Source organism: Buteo buteo, chromosome 22 (genome assembly GCF_964188355.1).
Source record: "Buteo buteo chromosome 22, bButBut1.hap1.1, whole genome shotgun sequence".
In the NCBI taxonomy this organism is placed as follows: domain Eukaryota; kingdom Metazoa; phylum Chordata; class Aves; order Accipitriformes; family Accipitridae; genus Buteo; species Buteo buteo.
Genome location: NC_134192.1, coordinates 22,633,381 through 22,660,110, shown reverse-complemented (window position 1 = coordinate 22,660,110; position 26,730 = coordinate 22,633,381). Strand labels below are relative to the sequence as shown.

The 26,730-nt window shown below is 34.7% G+C and overlaps 1 protein-coding gene across 1 annotated transcript in view; it reads left to right on the top strand.

Annotated features, from left to right (window-relative positions):
• The window catches only part of LOC142043039 (connector enhancer of kinase suppressor of ras 2-like), a 207,787-nt gene that overhangs the window by 163,278 nt on the left and 17,779 nt on the right, over positions 1-26,730 (top strand). Inside the window, exons 14-18 of the mRNA XM_075053707.1 lie at positions 4,887-4,921; positions 14,848-14,896; positions 18,557-18,605; positions 19,992-20,167; positions 21,666-21,739. Coding sequence (XP_074909808.1) covers positions 4,887-4,921; positions 14,848-14,896; positions 18,557-18,605; positions 19,992-20,167; positions 21,666-21,739 — 383 coding nt within the window. The remainder of the gene's footprint in view (positions 1-4,886; positions 4,922-14,847; positions 14,897-18,556; positions 18,606-19,991; positions 20,168-21,665; positions 21,740-26,730) is intronic.

The following is a 26,730-nucleotide window of genomic DNA, read 5'->3' as shown; positions in this document are numbered from 1 at the left end:
TGCTTTACTACATAAGATAAATTTTGTTAGCCACAGGGCAGTCTTCCTTTAGATATTCTTCTAGAATAATTCTTTTAACCTCATGTATAATCTGGGGTAGTTTCTCTTTCGGATGTAGCATTTTTCAAAAAATGGAACTTCCATTCTGTTAAAATTTTGCTGCTTTCTCTGTTGCCTGCTATATGCTGACATAATGTTCATAATGTACCACATAATTAAAAATCCTGAGTGGATATTTTTCTTCTGTCTTTAGTTAATTTTCTCACCTGTTATCTTGAGTTTTTTCACTGCAAAAATTGAGTACCTCTGAACTGTACATGGGTGTAGATTGCATGAGATTATTTCCTGCCTCTTTTATCTCTCCCCTCAACAAGAGTGAGTGAAAGAAAAACCTCAAAGGCTACTGTCATTTTTAGCTGAGCATAATAATTTTGCAAGTGTATTCAATGGGTTAAGCATCAGCTCACTGAGCTAGAGAGATAAGTCAAAGTCCCTGGCAACAAGGCTACTGATTCACTTTTGAAGAAACATAATGTAGAGAAATGCTTGGGATAATGAATATGTGAGTTAAGGAAGCAGAAGAAGAAATCATTTTTGTAGGGAATTAAACATCTGAGTATAGAAGAACAGTATTTATGATAAAGGTAGAAGAATCTTTTTTGCATCTGAATAAATGACATATCTAGATGGAATGAATATATTGCATTTGACCATTGGGATCAGTAACACTCATTATCAAACTATTCTAATCTCATTACCATCTCTTCTAGTCTCTTCCACTAGTAAACAGGTAAACAATGACTTCTGAATGTTTTCACACTATCTCTGCAGTTCAGGGTTCTTTTGTTTTCTGTGATTTATGTGATTTCTTTACTTCTTAGGAGAAAGTATTTCTTTTCATGATGAAATCCTGATTCAAGGAAACAATTTTTTTTTTTTTAAATCAGTTATTTATAGAAATCTCAGGTAAATAGAAGTTTCTACAGGATTTGCTTTGGGAGAGGATCAACAGATGTGCTTGTTAGACCATATGGGCCTTATAGTCCTTTCATTTCTACTTGTGGAAGTCAGAGGTAGATCCACTGAAATCCCTAGAGCTACATAAATGTGAAGCTGACTAAAGAAGGCTGATAGGTGCCAGTGACCTGAATTTCACAGAATTTGTGCTTTATAGTCTGTGACAGCATGACAAGACTTGTGCCTCCTGAGCCTCCCACACGTCTACTAGTCATGAAAGTGGCCTTTTACTAAGATGAAGTAAAGTTTTAGTTTGAGAACTAGGGTAAGGCAATTTGTCTTCCAAATATCAGGAACTGTTAAGAAGCAGCTGCTCAGAAAAATTATACGTAAGGTTGCTGAAATTGCAGATAGGAGTCTACCACCTATAAATCATTGTCAGTATTGTATTTGTGCATGTAATTACAATTACACAAGGAAATTAATTATAGCTATACATACACATTTATAGAAATGCCACTGTGTGGTTTTTTCCATACATGCTATCAGAAATCCTTCTATAAGTTTGGCATTTCAAGCTAGCAACCAGATTGTACCCCAATTGATATCTTCTTTGAGGATAAAAATTCAGTCAAATAGAAGGTCATACATATGTGTATGATTATAGTAATCCCTAGTGTCCATACTTAAATATTGGTAATAATATGTGTGTTATTAAAGAGTTGGTCAGGAACAGAGATTTTTTTCTAATAAATTAAGTATTGATTAAAAGGTCTTAAATATGTTTTCTACCTTTCAAGTACTTGTATCAACTCTTTCCTCCCTCTCTGTATTTATACAGATATTCGTCTTTGCTCTTTTCTAAATTGCAGTGAACTAATAATCAGTTACATTTTACATAATCTGTGAGTAGTTAAATGGTTAACTCGTATTTTTTCTTTTTCCCACTATTATAGAACCATTGTAAAATTTCCCTACTACAGACTATGTTTTAATTAATTAGATTAGATTATTAAATATCTGAAAATTAGTGCTCATTAATGAAAAAAATTAGTGGTGTTGAAAGACCTCTAGAAAAACATGTTTTATTAACAGAAGCACATTTCACTCTAGTGTGTCTTTTTCAGTCTAATATATGCAAGTTCACAACATCCTAGCAATTGTTTACAGCTGTACTAATGGAATATATCTGATCAAAAGGAATCTTGGAACCATGATCCAGGGTGATCACCCATGATATAGGGGTTCTTTGTGTGTTTCTTTGGAAAGAAGGAAGTAACTGGGGTAGTTGTGTAGTGGTAGTGAAAATCTGTAATAAGGTGATGAAAAGAAGATGGCTGGCACAGTGTGAACCAGGAGGATTATTGTAGCTTTGTCAGGGAAGGGAGTGTGGGATGAGTCCCATTTGGGAGAAAAAGTGAATAAACCCTGATTTGGAAATCCTTTGCTTTTACTTTGGGAGCAGTTTTGGAAAAGAAAGGCCTCTACTAATTAAGAAATAGAATGGGAAATTCTTAAACTGACTAAATTATTATTCCCACTTTTAGTTTCTAAAATTAGTAACACTAGAAGGCAGAGGGATATGAGAAGAAATTCTTTGAGCCTTCTAGTATGAATAAATTCTATTTTTATAACAGTAGCATGGGTAGTGCTGCTGTCAAAGTTCTTTTGCTCGGTTGGCTACACAATATTTTACTAGGCTGTCCACAGTATTTTCAGGAATGATCAGATTGGTTCATTTGTATTTAATAGTGCATTAGCAGCAGCAGAAATCTGACATTTCTTATGCAGCATTTTACTGAAGCTCTTCAAACAGATATTTTGCTTTGGATGTATGCTGTTATCTCTTACAGTTGGCTTCAAGAAAATATTAATATTTCTAGATGGTATATTTTCATTTTTGTGGGTTTTTTAGGCTAGATTGCAGTGTACTCTAAGGAGAATTAAGTTGTTTATAGCACTCGAGAAAGCCTGTTATAGTTTTGTGTACTCAATTACTCGATAGGGAGCTCCTACCTTGTGCCTGGTTTCAACAAGGAATGTAGGAGAACTCCCTGCTTTTAAGTGTAAGGGCACCATTTCATTACTTTTCATCAGGTAAGTTCTCTTATTTGAATGGTAACCATCTTTGATGCTCACATTTGCTAGAATATTTTAACTGAATCAATTACCAGAACAAGTAGAAGGTTAGTATTTAATGTAGCAACAAGAGGAAATGAAGTTACTCTTAAAATTTGTAGCATCCTATTTATTGTGGAAGCTAAGAGACAGTAAAGCCTATTTAAGTGAAAACTTTTAAATGTGTGTCATTTATGTTGTATTGTAGACAGTTTTGCCATGACGTAGCCTCTGGCTTGAGTGTGGGTTAACTGTGGCAATGTTTTATTCAAAACACTAACACGTCGTAGAATGTACCAGCTGCAAAATCAGGAATAGTGCTTACCATTCTTTAATTTTCAGCCCTATGATCATTACAGTGACCATTATGAAAATTCATGTACTGATTTAGTGATCCACTTTTGGCTTTATATAGGCTGTCAGTACCTTCATATGCTGGATAGTTTGGAAATAAATCTTTGCCATTAATAATCTTACTGTACGTTCACCATGTTCCTGCGGCAGGCTGATTCTCCTTTGGAGACAAGGAATGCTTTGGATAATGGGAATGCTTAAGAGAAAAAGTAGTTGTGTAGATCTTCATGGTCCCACTGCAGGGAAACTGTCTTTCTGATCTTAGGTTAGGTAACTAGTCTTATTACACGCAAGCAGGTGATAAACAAGACTCCTGAGATATTTTAACATTACTCTGGTATCATCAATCCCCTCCAAACTTATTAGTTATTACCGGCGTAACTTGGTCACTTAAGGGTTTTTTGCCTGCTTCAAGTGGCAAACCATCTATTACCTGTAGTAGAAATCGCATGGTGAAAGATGATATATGATCCTGTATATGGATACACCAGGGGGATACGTGAAGGAAGGAGGTGGCAAAATGCATCCCCTGAACATTTTAAAGTTTTCTTAGAAATGCACACTGTTAGAATATACCTATGTTATAGCCCATGTGGTTAAACAGACCCAGCAGACTTCCTGTCTTACATGTGCAACAGGCATTTCGGTTTTGTAGCTGTTCTCTGAAGTCACATGCGATTAAATATCTTACTGTATGCCTAAAGTAGTGACATTAAAACACAAACATTATACTTACAAAAAATAATCTGTTTCCTATTTGGTTATTCAGAAAGCATATACTCAAAGATTTTTCAAGTGCAGATTTCTGCATTTATAAACAAATATACATTAATTTTAAAACATACACTTTTGTAACTTTAAGATGAGAAACTGTTTAACTGTGGGAAAACTTCTCCATCATCAAGCTTGGTTTAAAGTGAAAAAAAAATAGTCTGAAGATTTTATTTTTAATCCTGAATCACTTGCTACTAAAAGACATATTCATTTCCAAACCTCAGAGGAATAACCAGTGTTGTAAATCAAGTTAGGTAAAGCTATGTAAGAACGGTATTAAAGAAAGTTTTGATGACAGTTCATTCTTCTGAAATTCGGTATTCTATATTGTAATATTTGTCCTTTACACTTAAACTCCCTTTCAAATACTAACATTTTTGCAAACATTGACATTCTAACAAATTTTTAGCTCCCTTCTTGTTTTAAAGAGCTTTGATCACAATTATACAGCAGCTGAAACTATTTTATAAGTGTAGATGCAAGTCGCTTTAAACATGATCTTCGTTGTGAAATAACATTTAGTTAGAAACTGAAATAAATTTTCCATTTCCTTTTCCTTAGTTACAGAATGACTACTGTGGTTTACTTCTGTGACTTCTTTTGCTTCAGATACCACTATATTGAGTGCACCAAGGAAGTATAGTCTCTAGTCGTGTTTAATACTATTTGTTTTTCTTCTACAGAGAGCAGGGGACACAGTCAGTGGAGATACTGAAAGGTAATTACTCCTGTTATACTGTATTTAAATATATACATAATCTATCTATGGATTATATTCATTTTTTACTTTTAGAAATTTAGTTGCAATATTTGAGGAATAAATTTTCAGGGTTTAGTGATATTAGCATTAATATAATTTAGTAAATGTCCTAACTTTCATTTGGTAACATCTAATATAAATATAGATTGCAAAGGTTGAAAAAATACTTCAGATGCATGTTTATTAAAGATTACTGGAGGGGCGGGGAATTATACTACTACAAAGTGGTAGATTTTTCCCCCATCCTTTTTTTTTCCTTTCTTTTTTCTTTTTTCTTTTTTCCTTTCTTTTTTCTTTTTTTCTTTCTTTTTTCTTCTTTTTTCTTTCTTTTCTTTCTTTTTTTTACTTTTGAAATTTAGTATGTCAGAATCACTCTGAGGATGAAAAGCATAATGCATGTCTAGCATGATTTTTTGAAGTAACGGGCAGAATTTTTCAATGAACATCTACATGCTAATTCAGTCTGTACAAAAAATTACTGTTTATATTTGTGGCTTGTATTTGATAAATACTAAGAATGGGGACTTCAGTTTGTCCCTTACATTTGAATGTAATCGACTAATTCTAATGAATAAAATAGTAATTTTGTCTTTCTTTCCTTTGCAGTTTATGTGATGAAGTATGTTCATATTCTAGTTGCATCTAATAAGTCATATTAAGTTTGAAATAACAGATGCTTGGGTATCATAGTACATCATAATTAAGCTTAATTGGAAGCTGTTCACACAGATAATTAATATTTTATACATTTTTTTCATCCTGTATATGGCCTAGACCTATTTAAGAAGCTAAACCATGCATTGAATATAAAATAATTAATTATATTTAGAGTGTTTTCACCAATCTAAAGGATTTACAATTGATGATTTTCTTCAATGGTATAAATACCACTACATTACAGCTAGAAGTCTGAGGTACAACCTATTAGTTGTTGATCACCAAACACAAGTCACCTCGTGCCTGATTTCTCAGGATTGTCAGCATTTTTACCTTTTTATATGTGTATTAAACATCATAGTTCATTTCAGAGGCAGTTGTAATGGTAAGAATTTACTGAAGTTTCCCCAGTTGTAGGGTGCTGTGCATGTTTAAAATGGCATTCAACTAAATTGAGTAGCACTGTTATCACCGATGAAAGTGAGGTAAAGATAGAGTTCAAAAGACTTTTTCTAGGATAAATTTCTACTTCACCTTATAAAAAAGACAGTCTTGTCTCTCCATTGTTGCCATTGTAGTAGTCTGTTACCTCATCAACCATTATCTCAGCTAAATGTAGATTCTTATTTTTACAATAAATTTAGTCCTGCTTAGTATTTCCTTCCCATTCAGAGTCAAAGCAGTATCCATCTTGTATAAGGCAGGGGTTACATAGGGGGAAAAAGTGTGTCATTCTCAGTCTCATTTTAAGTAACAATTGGATTTCACCTTTTGCCCTTACCACTTGTATTGAAGTTTTAAATCTTACTGTTTTCTGTAAATCTTACGTCTTTACTGCTTTCACTTAGTGTCGCAACTCCTTCATGCCAGGTGCTATTGTCCTGTTTTTCCCTCACGCTTCTTTCACCTTACTTTTTGTCACTCCCTTTTCTCACCCTTCTTCATTCCAGTATGGTTGCTCCCTCCCTCAGGTCCTTCCTACCTGACTTTCTGCAACAGAAAGAAATTGCAGGCCTCTGCCAAAAAAAAGTTGTACTTCTCACCCCTTTTTTGTCTTCCTTCTCTGCACTAACAGTTTCTTGCAGCCACAAGGAAGAGTTGCAGAGGAATTTTGTTCTTCATAGAGCAAAGCATGCCTAATTATTCTGAGTGGATTGCACATGCTCAGTTTGGCAGGGACATTACAATCCAGATGGAACATCCTTGGTGGACAGCACACAAGTCTCTACTGGACATCTGCCAAGAGATATTTTCCAGGGACATATGACTTGATGAAATTTTGGCAAACTTTCATAGCAAAAGGCTATTCTTTTATATTCTAGCAAAGGCTGTTCTTTTATATTCTAGCAAAAGGCTATTTTATATTCTTTTATAGAATGACTCTGCCTTTCCTAATTCTTCTCCTGCACATTTTAAATTTCAGGTCCAAAACATGACCATATTATATCTTTTCAATACGTTGAAAAATATTTTAAAAGAGTCAGAGTTATATCTTCTTGCTCCTAATAACCTTCTTTTAAGTGATTTAAACAGCTTAAACCAAAATAAAAATATTTCAGATATTTAACCCAGTTGCCTATCAAGTTTCTGTGATATGATTGCATCCTTTGTTTAAAAAAAGAAAAAAAAGCCCCAAACCAGAAGAAGGCTGTTTCTTGCACATAGTAGAATGTACTGCAGGGAATGTATACCGAAAACACAGCAGCTATGTGAGAAATACAAGACTACAGAATGTTACTATGAATATCTAGCTTTTTAAACTCATCAAATGAGTATAATGTAAAGCAAGTCTAGCAGGTTTTTTTTAGCCTTGAGCAGAATAAAAGCTAGGTATCTCTGCATTACAACTCTGGTTTCTTCCAAACTCTTTTGGCACATCGACATCACATATTTGGCCCAGCATGATGCACAGGGCTGGACTTTTCACCATCCATGCAGAGCACCCATACCTCTCATTATAAGATACTGTCCATACACACATTAAGCTCTGCCCCTATCTGACAGATAATACAGAAAAACCTGAGCTCTACTTTTAAAGCAGTCTTGTGGCTAGAAAAGTAGGGCAGCTACAGGCAAGTTGTGACTCCATGTCTGAGCAGGTGTCATGATTTAGAAAATTACACTCTGCAATTGGAGGTGGAATCACTGAATGTGTGAGTGGTCTGAGGTTTTGGGAAGGCAAACTAAATTAAATGCTTCCTGAAGAAGCAGCCAACTTGTTTTCCTTTTTACCGGAAGCACTTTACCTTGTTTGTTGTTGTTTCACAGATGAAAAAGGGGTAATGAGTATCTAACATGTAGTTGCTGCTGCAGCTTTTTTGCAAACAAACATCTGACTATATGTTAGCAGGATTCACTGTGTTCTTTGATCTTCATTTTACCTTAGGATAATTTTTTTTCTAGTAATAGGAAACCTTGACATCTGTGGATGCTAGACATGCGTGCATAATGTAACCATGACATTAGTACAGAGACCATGGGTTTGAAGATCTTACTCTGCTTAGCTGACCACAGAGGTCTGCAAGGGAAAGAGAAGGCAGAAAAGAATTGTATCATCCATGCATTGCACAACTGCTAGCTGAATAAACAGGTTTTATGAGTATTTGCACTTAGTTACCATGTGAAAATGCTGCTCAGGTTCTTTTTCATGACATGTTTTGTCTTTGTAAATATTAATGCTTAAGAATTGTTTTAATTATGTCCACAGTGGCATGCTTTGGAAATTATTTTTTTTAGTTGTGGTTAATGCTGGAGAGGTAAGAAGAGATACATATTTTGAAAATAACTTTCAGTCTTAACATTGCTTTGTCAACCTTGCATGTACAGATACACCTGTATTACAGTGACTGCAGAACAGTACAGATGCATCTGAGCTAGCTGGCTGTTACTTGAAGTATCAAGTAATAGCCTATAGCATAGTTCTGAGCCAGTAGCTGAACCAGCATGGAACTGAGAAGGGATTTCAAATCTCACTACAAAATACTCAATAATTAATTTGCAGCGAGAATTTACTAGTTGTGACAGGAATATGTTATATAAGCTATGGAGGTTCTAATAACCTAAATATAAATCATGAATCCAGGCAAGGTGGTTAAAAATGCATTCCTGTGACCACATAGATAAATCCAAATTGCTACATATGTGTTCATATGTTCCAGCCATAAGAAAATTTCCCATTGTACCTACAATGCTTTCCTGCACCAATGTATTTTCTAATATGCTGATTTTTTTTTTCTCAAGTTAATTATGGTGGCCTTGACCCTGAGCTGCAACCACAGTGCACTTGAAGCAATTCAGATTGTGAGACATGAAGGTTGAATAGAGCTTTGAATGCTCGTTGCATCTAGAAATTTACATCTTCCAAGTATTTGTTAAGTAAAAAAGAGCAGGATGATAGGTGCCATTTTCTAGTTGTTCATAGCTGCTGTGGATCAGTAGAGTTGTTACTCATGCTCTCTGTGTTTGGAATCACCATATGCTTCTAAGTATCCAGGTGGCAGCAGGGACTAAGTATATTTTCAAATGCAGGCTTCACTGTTGTCCATAATGTTTAACCAACAGCTTTGAAATTCTCTCTTGATCATCTGTGCTGTGTACTTGAGCTCCTACATTTATGTAACCTTATGAAATGGGCCATCCTGCAAAGGACTAGGAAGAAAAGCTCTCAAAATAGCCTGCTTATGGACTATGGATCAACTTAGCCATTCCACATAGGTCCCCAATCAGAATGCTCAGAGCATTTTGTACCACGACAGAACATGAAATACACTACCCGGTAATTTATACCCAGTTATCTCTGTTCCAGGAGTAAATTCTGGCAAATAGTCTTCTTTTTTTACCTACTGGAAACTCTCATAGATTAAAAAATTATTGCAAATTTGAATAGTCAGATGATAAGCTTGGATTGCTCTGGTCGAATAAAAAAATACAATTCAAAGAAATGATTAGTGTCTAAAATTGTTTAATCAATGGTAAATATATATTAGCAGTTTGTTGTAATTAGAATCATTTTATATTACTTCTAGTTTTTAATCCTATCCATTACTGCCAGAGTAGGAGCTTAAAAAAAGTCAACAATATAGGTTATAACTATTACAGGTACCAAAGATGAGGTGAAAGGTAATTAACACACAAAGTAATTATTCTTGTTTCTAGACTTGATTCATTCATTGGGATTTATTGTTTGTATCCTGTCACCTGTGGAGAAGCCAAAATGATAGCAGTCTAATAAGTTACATCAGTTTGTTCTGATACAGTTATAACTTTCATTTAGTGATGGATTTAATGACCCTGAAGGTAATAGAGAATGGAATGTTATAATTAAAAGCACTGATAATGTGTAAGAGCTCTTTTATTTTGCCTCCTTTCTGAGCATTGCTTATGTGATGAAAGGATGCTTAATTTGTATGCAGCTGGTTTAAATCAGTCCTCATTTTCAGTAGATATTCTATAAATTTTACAAGCTAAAATGCCATTCCTTACTAGAGTTTATGGGACAATTAAAGATGTGTTGTTATCTTTCTATGGCAGAAAATGAAAACGTACCTCAAAAGGAAAAGAGGAATAATGAGTATCAACATGGGGGTGGTACTCACAGTTGCACTTGCTTAGTGATATTTGCTTTGTGAAGAAATAGCAAGTCACTTCTGTTCACTATAAAAGGAATTTTTGTATGAACAGAAAGTGCAGGGTACTCAGAGTTCTGGTGATGCTCTTAAATGGATATAACCGCTCTGATAGCAAAACTGCAGAGATGTGTGCAGCTACGTTGTTGATTTCACATATTCAGTATTTGGTAGGTGACAGTTCTCACCATTTGTTAGAAATCTTTATAACAGATATGTCTTTACATTTTGATTCTTACAGCTTTTATCAAATACATTAAACTGGAATATAGTACTTCTGCTGCCCTCCACACTTCTACATTTTTCCATTCTAATTTGTTTTCTAGAGCTTCTTTATTGCTATTTTCTAATCATACAACACTGTTCCTCATTTTAAATCCTGATTACAAATCTTATCACTAGACTTGCACTTCATTTGCATGTCCTTTAAGATGCGAGTTGGAAGTTACCACACTTCCTCGAGTCCTTTAAAATCTCAGTGTTTTGCTTCCACCCAGGTCAAAGGCATTTCCATCTTTTTTTAGCTCATTCTTGTTAACCTTTCTACTTTAGCTCTATGTTCAGCATCATCATTCTGACTGAATACTGAGTCAATATGCATCTAGTACTGAGACTAGAGTTAGATTGTATTTAACCTTGATCTGTGCTTGCTTCTTAGTACCTTTATTTCTCTAATTCTTCTCTTTTTATATTCGCCTCCGTTTGCTTACAACATATAATTTAGTCAAAGTTCTGAAGAATGGGTAAGGAGGGAGGCAACCTTTTTATCCATAGAAATTCCAATATATGATATACATAGCTAAGCAGAGCATATCAGAACTCACAATAGACATTGCTAAAGTCCTTTACATTTCTGTCAAATAGGAATACCTCAAAAATCCATTTGAGTAAAGTTGTATGATAGAATAAGTATTTTAGAATGAGCTTTATTACAAACTTAAATTTAATTTAAAGTATTGCAGTTATTTGCTTAGTATTTTGCCTTTCTTTATGTCATAATATGTAATGAATGTTTCTGCAAAAGTCCTGAAATAATTGTTTGATTTGTTATTGTTTTTTTAAATTGGTATAAGTTACTCCTAAGTGATTGGTCCTCCTTTTTGTGGGTTCTGCAGTTTGTTACAAAAACAGTATTATACATGAACAGGAAAACAAGCATTTAGTAGATGATCAACTGTTTTAATTGATTTGAGAAATATTGGTCCAGGCCATTATAACTGTATCACTGCACATTCCTCTCCCGCTCCGCCCCCCTCCCCTCATTCTTTTCCCTTTCACTTCTGTAACAACTGTTTTCCTAAAAAGAAAGGTGAGGAATAACTCAACCAAATATGACACAGATTATTTCAACCAGAAGAGACAACATGCTAAGGTTCCTCTGTGTCTAAATTAATTGGTTCCGTCACTTTCACACAGATAATTTACTTGTCTAAAGAGAAGAAGAGATCAGTATTTCTTCTTCTGTCATCTGTAGATCTGAATATCTGAGGAATAATTAGATTCAGGGAGGAGTATTTGATAGACATAAAATCTTTAAAAAACAAACCCACCAAACAAACAAACAATAAAACTCCTGCAGACTGTTGAAAACTGTTCCCAAATAAAAAAATTAAGCTAATTGTACATTAGAACACCTATTCCTGACTTTTCATAAGATGCCAACTTTTGAAGAGCTTTCAAAAGCTTGATTGCAGACTGCTTCTATAACTTTACAACACTTTTGCTGGTAAGAGTCTGATTAGTGTAAGGAGACGCATTATTGTGTTTGCATGGAAGCAAATAAAACTTGACTAAGGACTTTTTAAATAAAAACACAGATGTATTATTCATATTGTATATTGGCTGAGAGGAAGAATGGAAGCATTGAAACTGACACTTTCCAGATGGGTCAAAGCCTTGATTAAAGAAACAGACCAGAAATCAGGGGGGAAATGCCCAGCAGGATTGAAGTGCATTTATGGCATTCTCATGGGCAGACAGAAATGGAGCATTAATGACAAAATCTGCCTTGCAGCAGTTTGGGCGTCTGTCCATTCCTTTACCAAATGCTGTAAGCTGAACTTTTTTTGTTTTTCAGTTGTTTCTTTCAATCCTTGTGATCTACAGACAGCTCAGAACTTCTAAGTCTTGCCTATTAACTTTTATGATTTTAATTTTAATGTTATGCATCTCATCTTTTCACTGCAGTCTGGAAATTTCCTTTGACTCAGGACTGATAGATGCTTTTAACTGACAATGCAGTAGTTGTTTCTCCTCGTAAATTTGATTTCTCATAGCAGTGGAAATCATCAAATGAGAAAATGCTGCTTCCTGTCTTGCTGACTTAGGACATATTATTATGACCAACAGAATTTGGGAATATGTTAAAAATGTCCAGTATCCTTTTATTCCTCTTTAATTTTTCCCCTGAATTCCCTTCCATTCTTGCACTCCTTTTCTATTTATACGACATGCAAGAATATTCACATTTTTAAGGTTTTCCCACTTCTCCGTTTTCTTACTTTTGGAAACATGAGGGGAAATTGAGTGTCTAAGAATTTCTGTGCTAGATCAGACAAAGTTGACCCTGATTCAGTGTCCTGTTTCCATCAAGGGCTAATACTGTTTGTAATTGTATAAGAAAAGACCTCTGGTGATGCTTCCCTGCTTTGTTCTCTAGCCTTTAAAGAACTCCAGGAGAAAGCTCAGATACACCATAGATAGTATTTTTGCATTTTAAAGTCTGTGTAAATTTTTGGTGTCCATGGCATCCTCTAGCAAAATGTTATGGAACTCTTTGCTGCAGGATACTGTGAATACAAAAAAATTTTAATTGTGTTTTAATGAATGAAGGTTCAAACCAAAAGCAGCTAACTGCTAATTTTATATAACTTATATAGCCCCTTTATTGAAGAAGACATTGAATATTTATTCTATTTCCTCTCTTCAGAACACTCTTGAGTTCATAAACCTCCACAGCATTGCCTTCGGTTGCCTTGAGAAGAGGGTTAGATGAGTTTCTTTTCAATTTCCCTCTGTCCTCTTTGATGCTAAGGAATCAGAACCGTACACTATTAAAAATTTTGGAGGACCACTACTATGCCTGTACCTACCTAACAGCCTCCACTATTTTCGTGTTTCAAAAGGATTTAGGAATACAACTGCTACTAATTATGTAGAGACAAATTATTTTATGCATAGTATTTATATGAGAAAGGTATGCAGAAAATGTCCCCTTAATAAGTGAAAAATTCATGAACAGGCCTACTGAACAGGGACCGTCTCAGGCTTTTTCCTTTCTAACCTAAAAAGTTTTGCAGTAATTGTGTCAGGACACTAATCACATATCTTCAGAAAAGTGAAACTTTGCCTGGACCTTCTCCAGGGATTTAGAACTTAAAGCAGCTCTCTGCAATAGCCTTTCTGAGAACTAACCAGTATACCAGTTCCTCTAGTGCAGGGATATTGATGTTAAAAAGCATAATGACTAAACATTAGCCACAGTTGGAGTATACATCACAGTTACTTTGGGAAAGTTTACTTGGTGTTCATTTTGTTGCTAAGAGTTTCCATTCTTTACATCAGGATTGCCAAGAAGTTACTGTTAGGATATCAGTACCACAAAAATATTACAGTTTTTCTGATGATCTGACGTTTCTAGTTAAATGCTAAATAGCTGTGGTCTTCATGATTTTCCTGGTTTTAAGTGCTTCCAGAATATGAAAGAGGAGGTGCTGGGGAAAGAACAGAACAAAAGAAGATATTAGACTTTCTCTGTACCTGGCAAACAAATCTGACAGTCATGTCAAATTTGGCCTGATAGTTACATACTTATTAATGTCTGAGTGTTTATACATGTGCTTACATATTGCTAAAGTTAAGATACCCAAAAAGTAATTCAAAGGAAGACACAGACTAAACAATTTGGGTTATCCTTGATTTGATTCTGTAATGACGTGGGAAAGAACCAACTTTGCAAAATATGGAACACGTATGAATCTTTCCTAAAGGTCAGAATATCAGTTCAAATACATATCTGTAAGCTGTTACATTTTAAAATGCAAATTACTCTTAAAACAAAATTGCTAAATTATTTATTTGTATTTCTACCTTTTTTATGTTTAAAAATACTACTTCTTTCCCATTTTACTTTGGACACTAGGAATCCACTATACCTGCGTTAAATGTTGATGCTGAAAGTAATGCAGAAATAAGAGTTAGCCCTGCAACAAAGAACCAATGATTTATATGTTCTAAGACTATGGTCACTAGGAGGGAGGAATTGTGTTGGTTACTTTTGAATATTCGCTGATCAGCGTTGCGTATTTTTAGGCCAGTGATTGAATCAGAACCAGATATTCTCAGATGATTTATGTGTTCTTAAGTCAGAATATTAAGGATGGGTTTGTGTTTCTTAATAACATTAGCACTGTTCATTGAAAACAATGGTTAAATTTCCAAAGGGCCTCCTGTTTTCAGTGCTGTATTTTAAATAACTTTGATACATGATTAATTCCATAAGCATACATTTGGAAATGCATAGATTGTGAGTGTATATGCACTACTTAGCTTTATTTTTTTTTTTCTGCAGTTTTTTGATATCTATCTTCCTCTCTGTCCTAGGTATGCAAGCTCTGCCATTGACCATCAAGGAAGCACATCCATGAGGAAGGTAATGATTTATAAATGGACTTTGAAAAACCAAAAAATTCCGAACAGTTCAATTAATTGTCATATTTTTAAATGATACTTAAGATATCACAAACCTTGAAATTTGTCTATATTATGAAACATCTGAAAATAAAAAGCTAGGAATAATTTCCATTTTCAGAAAACTGGCTGCTCCAACCACAGCAGGTCAATGTGTATGCTGTACTTTTGGTTAAGTTTAGTAGGAACCTTAGTATGTATTCTAAAGTATGTACTAGTTTTAGGAGAAGAATCATAGAAAATGTCTAGGTTGGAATGGACCTCTGGAGGGATGGTTGCCCTGAAGGTAAAGAAAATTTTTAAGACTCTTAAAATATTTAAATGTATGAATCCTATGATAGGGAGATATGGGACTAAGATTTTCAAGATTTTTGTGGTACTAATTTTGAAGGTCTTAGATGGAAAAGATCTAGACATTGTTATATTATTTAGTATTTTGGAAATATTTCATGCAAAGGACAAACAACAGAACCTTCATTTATAGAATGCCTGTTTCTTCATTCTGACTTAGCACTTTTTTCACTAAGTAGGTGCTAAATAACTTTTGAAAGTTGCCAGGTGTCATTCTGCCTCTGAAATATTTACAAAGTGAGGCTAAAGACCAGTGACAACAGTGGAAGATGTATGACTAAATTTTCTGCAGTTTGTGAAAACCTGCAGTTGTGTATACTGGTACTCAGCCCCTATCTGCCAATCCCTACCTTGCCTGCTGCCGCCACTGGGAAACACTTTGACCTGTGGCTGTTCCCTGGGATCCTGGAACTGCAAATAATGTAATACACATAATCTGAGGAAATCAGCACTATGTGCCCTATGATTTGGGTACTTGCTAGCGAAGGCACTGATGGCTGTGTTTGGAATTTGTTAATGTTTTTCCTTAAAAACTCCTAAGGTTCAAAATAGTAGAGGTACATGCAACCAGTTTTGCATTAATAGGCTTGGTTCCCTTCCTCCTGACAGGTAACTGAATCTCTAGTCTCCAGGGCATTTTTTAAACATAGCATAACTTCATTTGGTGATTCTATGACAGTACTCCTACTACTACACTGTGATTATGTTGAGGGCTCATTAATTTAGCTTCATGTAGCATGGATTCAATTCTATCTTTCTTTTTTTTTTTTTTTTTTTCATGGTGTGCTTCTTTTTGGGTAGGGGTGGGAGGGCGTGCATTTTGTCTAACATCCTACTTTGTGTTGTGGTTTTGAGATGGGACTTTAAATGCTGACAACCACAGTATGTTCTCACATCATCTGTCTGTTTCCCATAGCAACTCTGAGTCATTTTGAAGTTGCAAGTTCTGACTGTTTTCTTACAGTGTTTACCACAAAGTTAATTATATAGTAGTTTCTTTATCTCTCAGAATATGAAGTTTGAATTTTGTAAGTTAGCAGTGCTAATTAAGTACTGATTCCCAAGGTATCGCAAACCTTTCGCTTTTTCTAGTTTTCTTGCTTTGAATACATTGTATGTGTGCATAAACAAAACACAGTAAGACTAATTAACTTACGTTTTTAGAAGAGCTAATAATTTCAGCTCTCCTTGATTTGTTGTGCTTGTATTTTCATTATTTTTAAAACTTTTATATTAAATGAGGCATACCTGTTTCTGATGAGTATCCTAATGTGTATATCCTCCAGTTGTTCCCTTTTTCCTGCAGTTCTTTACATTTCATCACATGTGAAAAATGTAATTTAGTTATAGGGTTTTACTCCATCACTCTATTTTTTTAGCCTAAATTGTGGACAAATTTGGTGATCTCTTTTTCAGAAACAGATACCTGTTCTGTCCTAATGCATTTTTACACGGAAAGAGGAACATTGAACAGATTGTTTCAATCACAGTCACCACAGTTGGCACGAGATGACTGACCAATACTGCTGCTGTGGCTTGCAGTACATCGATAAAAAAACCCAACGTTGCTGTGCATCTTTAATACTTTCTCACAGACTTAATTTTGGTTTTTCATTTTCTGACTTTTTTGCTACATTTCCTATAGCACAGGAGCAAGCATTAATCTTTGTCTTCTCTAGTGCTCAAAACAAAGAGATAAATTTGCAGCTATCAAGTTAAATGGAAAATATGTACTGTCTTACGGTGATACAATGCACATACACTTACAGAGCTTGTCACCTGTCAGAATTACAATATTTTTGTGAAACATTCGTATACTGCAACTGACTGGGAGAGCAGTCTGAGATAAACAGAACACAGAAAGCTGGTGTTCGAGTCAGTGCTCTCAGGAGTCAAGAAGTGCTGATTTCTGCAGGTCACTAGAAAATGTTCATGCTGTTCTACACTGTACACTGGCTAAATTGCAGAAGGGTTACAAATAGGTCTGTGCATGTGCATAACTCCTCTCCCCTCCTCCACTTTTATTTAAAATAAAACTTTGCCTCTCACATAGTTGGAGTCCTGTTTTCAGCTGTTGCTTTTCTATAGTGCTTAAGCTGTAATCCTTCATTATCTTAAATATTAATTTAAATAATTTTTTGTTTTAATTATAATCCTTGGTTATCTTAAATTTTAATATTGTGACATTTAAACACTTATTTAATGTTGTAACACAGTTGTTGATAAGGACTTTTGAGCCATGTGTTTGCTTTTTGACCACATGCTGAGGAGCTGCCCTAAGGTAGGGTAAGCAGTCAGATGATCTCTGGGAAAAGGTAATTATCTGTAGTCATACCACCAGTTAAGGTAGCATGGAAATATCCCCGTCAGTGACTGAGGCACCCTTCTTCTAGGCCCTCTACTGAGCTGACTGTTATCTGTCACAAAGGAAAAATCAAAAAAATTAAAGAGATGGCCCTTTCTATGCTACCCTGTGCCTGGATCTGCTGGTTTATCATGCTGTGAATGTCTGCTGGTTTTTCTTCTGGTAATGGCAGCATCAGTTAACAATCAAGCAGCTACTTCGTCATGTTGACCTGTAATTTTTCACTTACCATTTACATGTTTGAGGTAAATGCTTACCATCTTTTGAGTAGTATCCCTGTTTTTAAAAGGTCTAAATAATGAGATGCTCTTAGGTTTTTCTTAAGAATCTGTAATGATTTTATAATGTGGCCACAAAAGAAAGAATTTATTTTTTTTCTCCGCAGAGTTATTCTGTCAACCTACCAACCTAACAAACTTAATTGTTTCCTATGGTTGGAAACAATTAAAGAATGTGACTTCAACATGTAATTGAACACGTGACTTTATACATTAACTGTATAATATTTGTGATGGATATTTCTTTCTGAATGAATATTTGTATTACTATCATCTCATGTATACTTACAACAAACTTCCAAGTATCGTTCATTTTATTAGGTCATTCATATGAGTTTATAGCCTTCATTTTCAAACTACTGCATAACCATTCATGCAAAGAATCCTTAATGATTTGATTGCTATTGTAATTAATAACTGAAAAGAAAAACAGGATTTTAATTTGCAGATTTAGGACTGTGTTGTTTTCTTTATGATCTTCATAACAGTAGGAAGAGAAAAATGACAAATATGAGATCCTATGGTAACTGATCCTAAGATAACCATGGAGATGGTAGTGAATGCCAGCTGTTTCATGTTACTACTATTACCTGCATTGGTTTTTTATAATTTTTTTTTTTCCTTACAGTCATTCCATTACGCCTCCCTCAGGGTAAAAAGCAGAAAATGGTCAAAAGGTAACTTACTTGAGCTAACATTTTGAAACTACAAAATGAGACTTCTATGATAATAAGTAATCTGGATCAAATGCCAAAGTTCAACTTAATTCAAATATTTCTAAATTTGTTAGTAAACACCGAAGTAAAATACCAAATTAAAATATCACATAAATGTGTTATAAGGTATAATATGGCTAGACTCAGTGGTAAAATTTCCTCTGACTTAAGTAGAAGAAAGGTAATACCTGTATATTTTGCCATTTCCTTCTGCTCTCTTTCTTTATCTATTCATGGCCTATTTGAGACTGTTAAAACAATGAACTTATGAAAAATAGTTACAGCATAATAAATTCTTCTGAAAGTACATGGCCAGCGAGCTCTTTTTAGTCTGTTTCTTGGTTTAGTCTCCTTTCTATGAAAATTTTCCTTTTATTGTACTATATGTTTTTTAATACTTATAAACCTGACCAGGACACAGCACAGTATCTTATTCTAAAAAGAGCAAAATGTTAAGAACTTGGTTGTGGAATGTTGCAGAGCAAAGGATGGTATTTTGATGTTACCTAAATTTCTTCACTGTTTCACAGCTATAGGACAAATATAATTCTTGTAGCAATATAAACTTGTTTTTTCACAGAAAATTGTCTAATATTTTAAGGAAATTTGCTACAGAGTCTTTTTCAGGAAAAATTATACATAATTAAGAAAAAAATGGTTCTTATTGATATTTACAAGGCATACTAAAATTTTAAGCCTTTCAATTAAGATGTATTGAAAAAACAACAACAACAAAACCTTTCCCTGGTGCTGTGCCTTTAAACAGGATGCAGTAACGTTAAAATATTGTAGTGCAGTTAAATTCAGGATAGAAGAAATGTAAGCATGTGCATTTTTATGGAAGTGGATGATCTTTCTTTTTTATTGACTATAAATATTGACTATAAAAATTGAGTTAAAAAATTCCCAGAGTTTGACAGGCCTTCTATTGCTAAAAGTAGTAACAGAAGGTATACAGAATAGGTAGTGTTTACATCTGTAGACAGATTATTTTCAGATTGAGGGCTAAATGAATACGGTTTTCCTTTGGAATGATGATGCCCGTCTTAATCAGATAAGAATGCAGCCATAAGAGCAATGAACCCTCTACAGATTAAATAAACCACTACCTAAACCAGGCCCTTTTTATTTTGTATTCATGCTGAAAACAGAATTTCAGAGCATTGTTGAATTTGGAAACTGTTCATTCAATCTTCTCTCCCTGAAACTGGAGAGGGTTTGGCTTGAAGGGTTTCAAATCGAATAATCGTTAAAAATTAGTAGTGTGTTTATATTGAGAAGAATAGTTCTTTCATTCTTTCATTCTTTCATTCAGTGAGATGTCTCACATTATTGTCGCATTCCCAGGGAGCTCTCTAACAAGTGGGAGCAGAAGACGAATTTCCTGCAAAGACTTGGGGCATGGAGATTGTGAAGGCTGGCTATGGAAGAAGAAGGATGCCAAAGGTTATTTCACACAGAAATGGAAAAAGTACTGGTTTATTCTGAAGGATTCATCCTTATACTGGTACACAAACCAGAATGTAAGTATACTCTATGTTTGGAGAAAGCCAAAATTAAACCTTAAGCTTTATAATTCTCCTGAATAAAGTCTATTTTTACTACATGGTAGGATATGTTAGTGAACTGCCACTTTAATTGCCAGGTCTGGGTTGCTCTAGCTGGAAATATTTCAACTGAAATTATTTTTTAAAGTCTCCAAAGTCCACGTCCAAGCTTAATAAAATAACAGATGTTCATGGCACTCTTAAAGAAATGCATACGTCAGTAGTTAATACTTTTCCACAGATACTATTTATTTGGACTAACACAGTGTTCACATGCAGCTCTCCTTAGTTTGTTGTATGTGGGGATGTATACAGTGTAACCATTCGTGTTAGTTAAGCATTATGTGAAGCAGATGTGAAAATCTGAATTTGTAGATGTATCTGAAAGTTATTCTTATATAGATGTTCCTTTTGCTTTTTGCTGAATTAGTCTGGAGTTTGCAGTTTCTCATGTAAAACGCTGTTCTTGGCGAAATGTTATTGAAAACTACTGGGCCTACGCTTGTGCAATCTGCATGTATGTAGGAAAATATAATGGAGGGGAGAAGCCAAAAATCGTTAGACTGCTATTCTTCCATTTGTATGCATTGAGCCTCAGTGCCTGATCTAAACTGTCTGTACAGCCTGCTTTGCTGATATTTTAGAACATATTTTCCATTTTCTTCAAGAGGACAGTTTCACTAGCATAATTATCCTCAGTTTTATTATTTTCATGTCAGCTCAAAACAGTATGGTTTCAGGCTGTGGATGATAAAGGCCTTCAGGTTTTGTGTTGTACGTTTTGTTTGTCTGACATTGTTACATGCAAGGTGGTAGTCATTATGTGTCCCACTGATTTTCAGTCTGTTGTTTACAGCCAAGTCATAATTCATAGTACACTTGCTAATACTTTTCAAAAATCTGACTGGTGTTAATATGTCTCCTTGCTTTTCCTGGTAAATTACTTCAAAAGAAGCAAAAAGTGACAAGAGATACTTTCCAGTTATTACTTTTCCATTTAATCACTGGTGAGCTCGCTGTAGGAACATCCTCAATTATTATAAGCAGGGCAGATGGTCTGCGCAATTGTGACTTTAAAAGGAGGCATCCACAAAACAGTTTTAAAATGTAGACTATATGCTGAAGAAACTGACAATTCTTCTCTGTAGTTGTTGGTCTTTAATGCTATTTTAGGTGCTGTATTTGGTGCTGAAAGGTTTTCTGTAATCTTCAGCAAAGGGCAATTAGGATGGCTGCAGCTCCTTTAAGAAACTGTCAGTTTAGTTACTTCATAAAAGTTAATGACATTGTATCATGAAGTAAATATATATATATTTAATTTTTTTAAAGTAAAAACATTATGGGGAACCTATGTTCAGTATTTCAATTGATTGGATGGTTGTTCTTAGTTTAAGACCCAAATGGCTACTGCTCACTTCTCTCTTCTTTAACTCTGTGTTGTTCTTCACCATCACTTTCTCTTCTCTTTTGATAGGATGAAAAAGCAGAAGGATTCATTAGTTTACCTGAGTTCAGAATAGATAGAGCAACTGAATGCAGAAGAAAACAGTAAGTAATCTGTCAGTTATGTTTATAAATTAAGGGATCACTCTTGGAAGTATATTATATATAGTACTGAAAATTTGCAAAGTCCAGAGAAGGAAGTTACATAGAAAACTTCAAAATCTGTAAATAATACATAATAGATCCCCTTAAGCTTTAGTGTTTCTCTTTATTATAAAAGATAGAACTTAATGTAAATTCCATAAACTGCCTTACAAAGAATTGGATAACTCTTTGGTCAGCTTTCCAGATAGCCCAGTTACAACTTCAGTTAAATAAGTAAAGCAAAAAATCATGAATATGTTAGCCAAGAGATAAAACTTTCTTAGGTTCAGCTTGGTCATCTTGATAAGAATCAAGTGTGCAAGAAACAATTACCATAGGAAATACTATCAACAAGGGATGGTGAATATAATCTCCATTTTCTCCTTTATGGAGGAAGCTTACTTACCCAATATTGTGTTATTCTCAACTGCTAAAATATTTAGGTTCCGTATGCAAAATGAACATTGCATTATTGCTTATGTGCATATTGCTACTACTGCATTATGCTCCCAGTAAAAAGCATATGCTAAGCTTTGCCACTCTTAAGGCATATTTAATAACAGACACTCACTGGAAACTGTTTGCAAGAAGTGTTGGGATTGAAATTCATAGCTGTCAAACAGCAGGTTTAAGAGAACAATTCTAATGCTTTGAGTCTAGCACTTTGCTGGTATCTCCTGAATTATTTGCATGTGTCTTCTGTATGCTGCATCTAGATTTTTAAAACTTGCTGCTACATAGAATAGCATTAAAGATACTCTCTTACTAAAGCTTTCGTAGTTATAACTAAGCATCCTGAATTTTTGTCGTGCTTTTCCTGTGACTAAATGCAGTTTTGGTCTGAGGAATGCAAGTCCTACAACTATGAACTTGTGTACAATAAAAATACAGAAGACGTGAATTACAATAGAGACTACTCATCAGAAAATCAAACCTCTTCAATTGCTTGTTCTTGTCTGGAGGTATTATTACTGTCTGTCTGAGAATTAGAAGACAGTGCATTTATACTTCTATTACTCCTTTCAGCTGAGGGTATCACTATAGAAATTAAACATGAGCAGAGCACTATAAATTCCTCTGAGGAATGAGTAGATATTAATAATGATATTGAACAAAAATACAGAAAAAATAATACCCTTTTGTTAGAATATAAAACACTTAACAAATTTCAGTGAATTAGCCAAGATCAAACAGAAGGTCATTGTGCACAGCTAGAAATAGCTTCCAGAGCTTTGCTCTGAGCATTAGAACACATTTCCTCAGAACACTTCTTAGAGAACAATTTCTGTAGGGTATATGCACAGGAAAAAGTCCGATTAACTAAAACTTTGTGCACTACTGAAAACTGAGTACCTTCAGGCTTTGAATCCTTTCAAAAAGAGGTAGGTCCAGAGGTAAAAGTCTAATGAAGATGTTAATAGTATTCCCTTTGTTCGCTGAGCTGAATTTCCCTTCGGTTTCTTCCTTCATGCACTATCATTTATATATTTCCCCCATCATAAAAACTACACCTTATATTTGCCACTATTTTACCTGCTCCTGTGAAAACGGCAGAGAAAGTAAGTCCAGCGTTACACTCACATTTCGGTGTATCCAGCATATGTGAATGGAGGGCCCTGCTTGTGTTACAGCCAGCTCAAATCCACCGCCTCTATAAGCGCACTTCTAAAGCCCTTACCTATCCTCTTCCACGTTGTCTTACTGGGACGGGACTGAGCATGATTGCCATTGCTTGATTCCACTGAAAAGCTAATGGTTCTGGTGAGCCCAGGGACAACCTCCTGTGGTTTGATTCTTGTGCATTCCTTTTACAAATAAAATTAAGGTGATGGTAACCCATTTTGACCCAGCATATTCTGGAAACATTCTAACTCACACTTCATTATTCTCTCTGCTAGGCTAGAGGGAAACTTCAGTTAGGATTTTCTTGCCTCCTTTTCAGAGAGCTAAAGACAGATTTTACAGGATCATTTCTCGCTTCTTTCCACTTTAGGATATCTTTTTCATTTAATAGTAGGGGTTTAGTGGGTGCTGGAATGTAACCTAAAATTCATTGCAAGCTTGAAATCTGAAAATATAAATCTGGCTGTGTTCTTACTCACTCTTCTGTATGATTGAGTCTATTTTAACATTAAAGCAAAAGCCAGTAAAGCAGTTACCTTGACAGTTGATAAGGACAGGGGAAAGAAACCTAGTTCTTTCCTTTTTTTTTTTTTTAATTTTTGGTAGGTTAATTTGTTTTTAATTTAAAGTTGCCTGAAAAATATGCTTAGTATTTTAGTGCAAAAGAAATCCAGCTAAAATCACACTGTTAGTTTTCTTTCAGCTCTCTCAAAAGCAAAACTAAGGACGTTTTGGGACTCAGCTTGGATTTTGCCTCAAATTTCTGTTATTTTCAGAGCCATCAATGTGAAATGTTCAAACCTTATTGAACAAAAGAATTTGAAGTCTTACTAGAATAATGAACAGATTTGTCTTTTCCACTGTTCTGTCAGATGGACAATGCTGTTTTATAGCATGACTGTTACTGATGTCCATAGTATACATTGAATGAAATAGCCTTAAGAAAGCTTTCACGAGTATATAGTAATTGAATGCATTATTCTGGTTTGATGATTTGCCTCACTAATGCATTTAATGAAGGTACCCTGATTATTATACAAATCATGGCATTATCTCAGAGTGGTTTAGCTCTCCAGGCTATATTTGGATGTAGAATGACCTTGTCCCTGCAAGAGGAGGTTTCTTGCGTTGACACTGAAAAACTTTCCACTGCTTTTAGGCAACACCTGCATCTTCATGATTAAAAATGATCATACTGTATTAGAAATCTTAGTTATTTAAGTTTTTGTGTGATGTGGCATGACATGAATATCATGTTAATTTCAAAGATACTGATAATTATAATGTCCCATGATGAAGTTGATCCACAAGACTAAAGATTAATGGAACTACGTATATAATTAATCATTGTTAACTAGTGCTTTGCCTGAACTTTCAAAAATCTCCACCTAGTGAAAATTTTCATTGTGTAATTAATGCAAATTTAGGTCTTAAATTTATGAGAGCATATGCCATACTGTTGGCACTTTGTATTGAAACTGTCCAGTCACAATTCTTTATAAATGTCATTGATGTAGTATAGGTAGACATGAAGTTATATCTTAAAGGTTGCTACACTTTCAGTAATTTTTATTACTTCTTCTGAAATGAACTTGACAGTCTTCGTAGACAGCAACCCAGACTTGAGCCACCAGCAGGCCCCACAGGAAAGAAGGCTAACAGCCTCCTGGGCTGTGTTAACTGGAGTGCAGCCAATAGGTGAAGGATGTGATTATTCCCTTATACTTGGTACTCATTACACCACATCTAGATTACTTGCATCCAGTTTGGGGCCCTCCAAAACAAGCCAAAGGTGAAAATATACGTATTGTTCTTCTGCATTACTCATATTTCTCTATACATCGAGAATTATTTCCCTGGAGACTTTTCTGCAGTTCCTGATGCTAGTGTATCTAAATGCTTACCTAATATTAATCTTTGTGACAATTCTGGGAGATGAAGATGGATTTGTTGTCACATTTTGCAGCCTACAAACAGAACTGCAAAACATTTAAATCGAAAGTTTCCGCAGAATTGAGATCTCCATTTCATAACAATAAAGACATGTTTTCTTCAGAGTATGTAAATATGTAACAGTATAATATATTATTGCATCTGTAAGTGCTCACCATTTCAGTAAATTATCAGAATATCAGGCAAAAAGATATTAAGGAACATTCATGTAGCAAGCAGTTATTAAGTCTGTTTGCCATGACTTAGTGCATGAGAACCCCTTTGCATAAGCAGGAAAACCTGCAGCATTTAACTGGCATACCCTTGAAAAAATTCTTGCTCTTTCTGTGTTTTACGACACATTCACAAATTCCGTAACAACTGAGACAGGAGTCCTAGAGAAAGTAGCCTTACGTGTTGCATAACCCTGTTTCACCTCTCTAGCAAGTCCACTCTCTGGACCTGAATTGAGGTGGGGTTCCTGTGAGAAGGTAATATTCAAATACATAATCATAGATTGTATCACATTACAAGAGCATAGTGGAGGCAAATTTATCTGTTTATCGTGCTAACTCTGACATATTCTAACTTTTAAAAGGTTGACTTTGAAACCCCAATATTGGCTTTTAATGCTTTTATGTATGTAAATTTCCTGTCTAGGAAAATAATCCTATTTATAAGCAGAAACTCCATCATGTGATATTTTAACAGGATTAATCGAGGATTAGAATCTTTAGATCCACCACATAATCCTCTCCAATTCAAGGCAATACTTAAATCTCAGAACTGGAAAACGGTTAGGCAAATGGAACACTAGAAAGTGGAGATGTTGCACAGAGTTCAGACCAACTGAAAACAGTGTGCTGACATCGCAGCAAAAAATACATCCATGAAACTAGTGTATCATGCTTAAAGAGTATAAGAGTGCAGTACTATTTGTTTAGTAATGTCTTTATGTTTTGAGTATTAAAAATTTTCTATAAGGAACTTCTGTAAGGAGGTATAGTATTTGTTAATTACTGTGTAATTAACAATGTCTAATATAACACTTGAATATATGTGTGTGTATAAAGACATATACAGGACTATTCCACATTTCTTACAGACAGCAATCTGTTTTGCTAGAGGAGTAGGAGTTGCTGCTACTCAGCTGCCATAAGGGGAATAAAAAGTTCTGCATTAAGGAGACTAAGAATGATAAGAATATTTGTCACCAAAATCATATTATACTATTCGGGTAAAAGAAATAATAAACTTGATCAGACTATACTTAAAACTATATTTATATAATGATCAAAATCTCTTGCATTAAAATCTTACCGTTCAGTAGATATAATTAACAAGCGTATGCCATCTAGTGGACATCAGCAAAGTTTCCTCCCTATTCGGGATTTCCC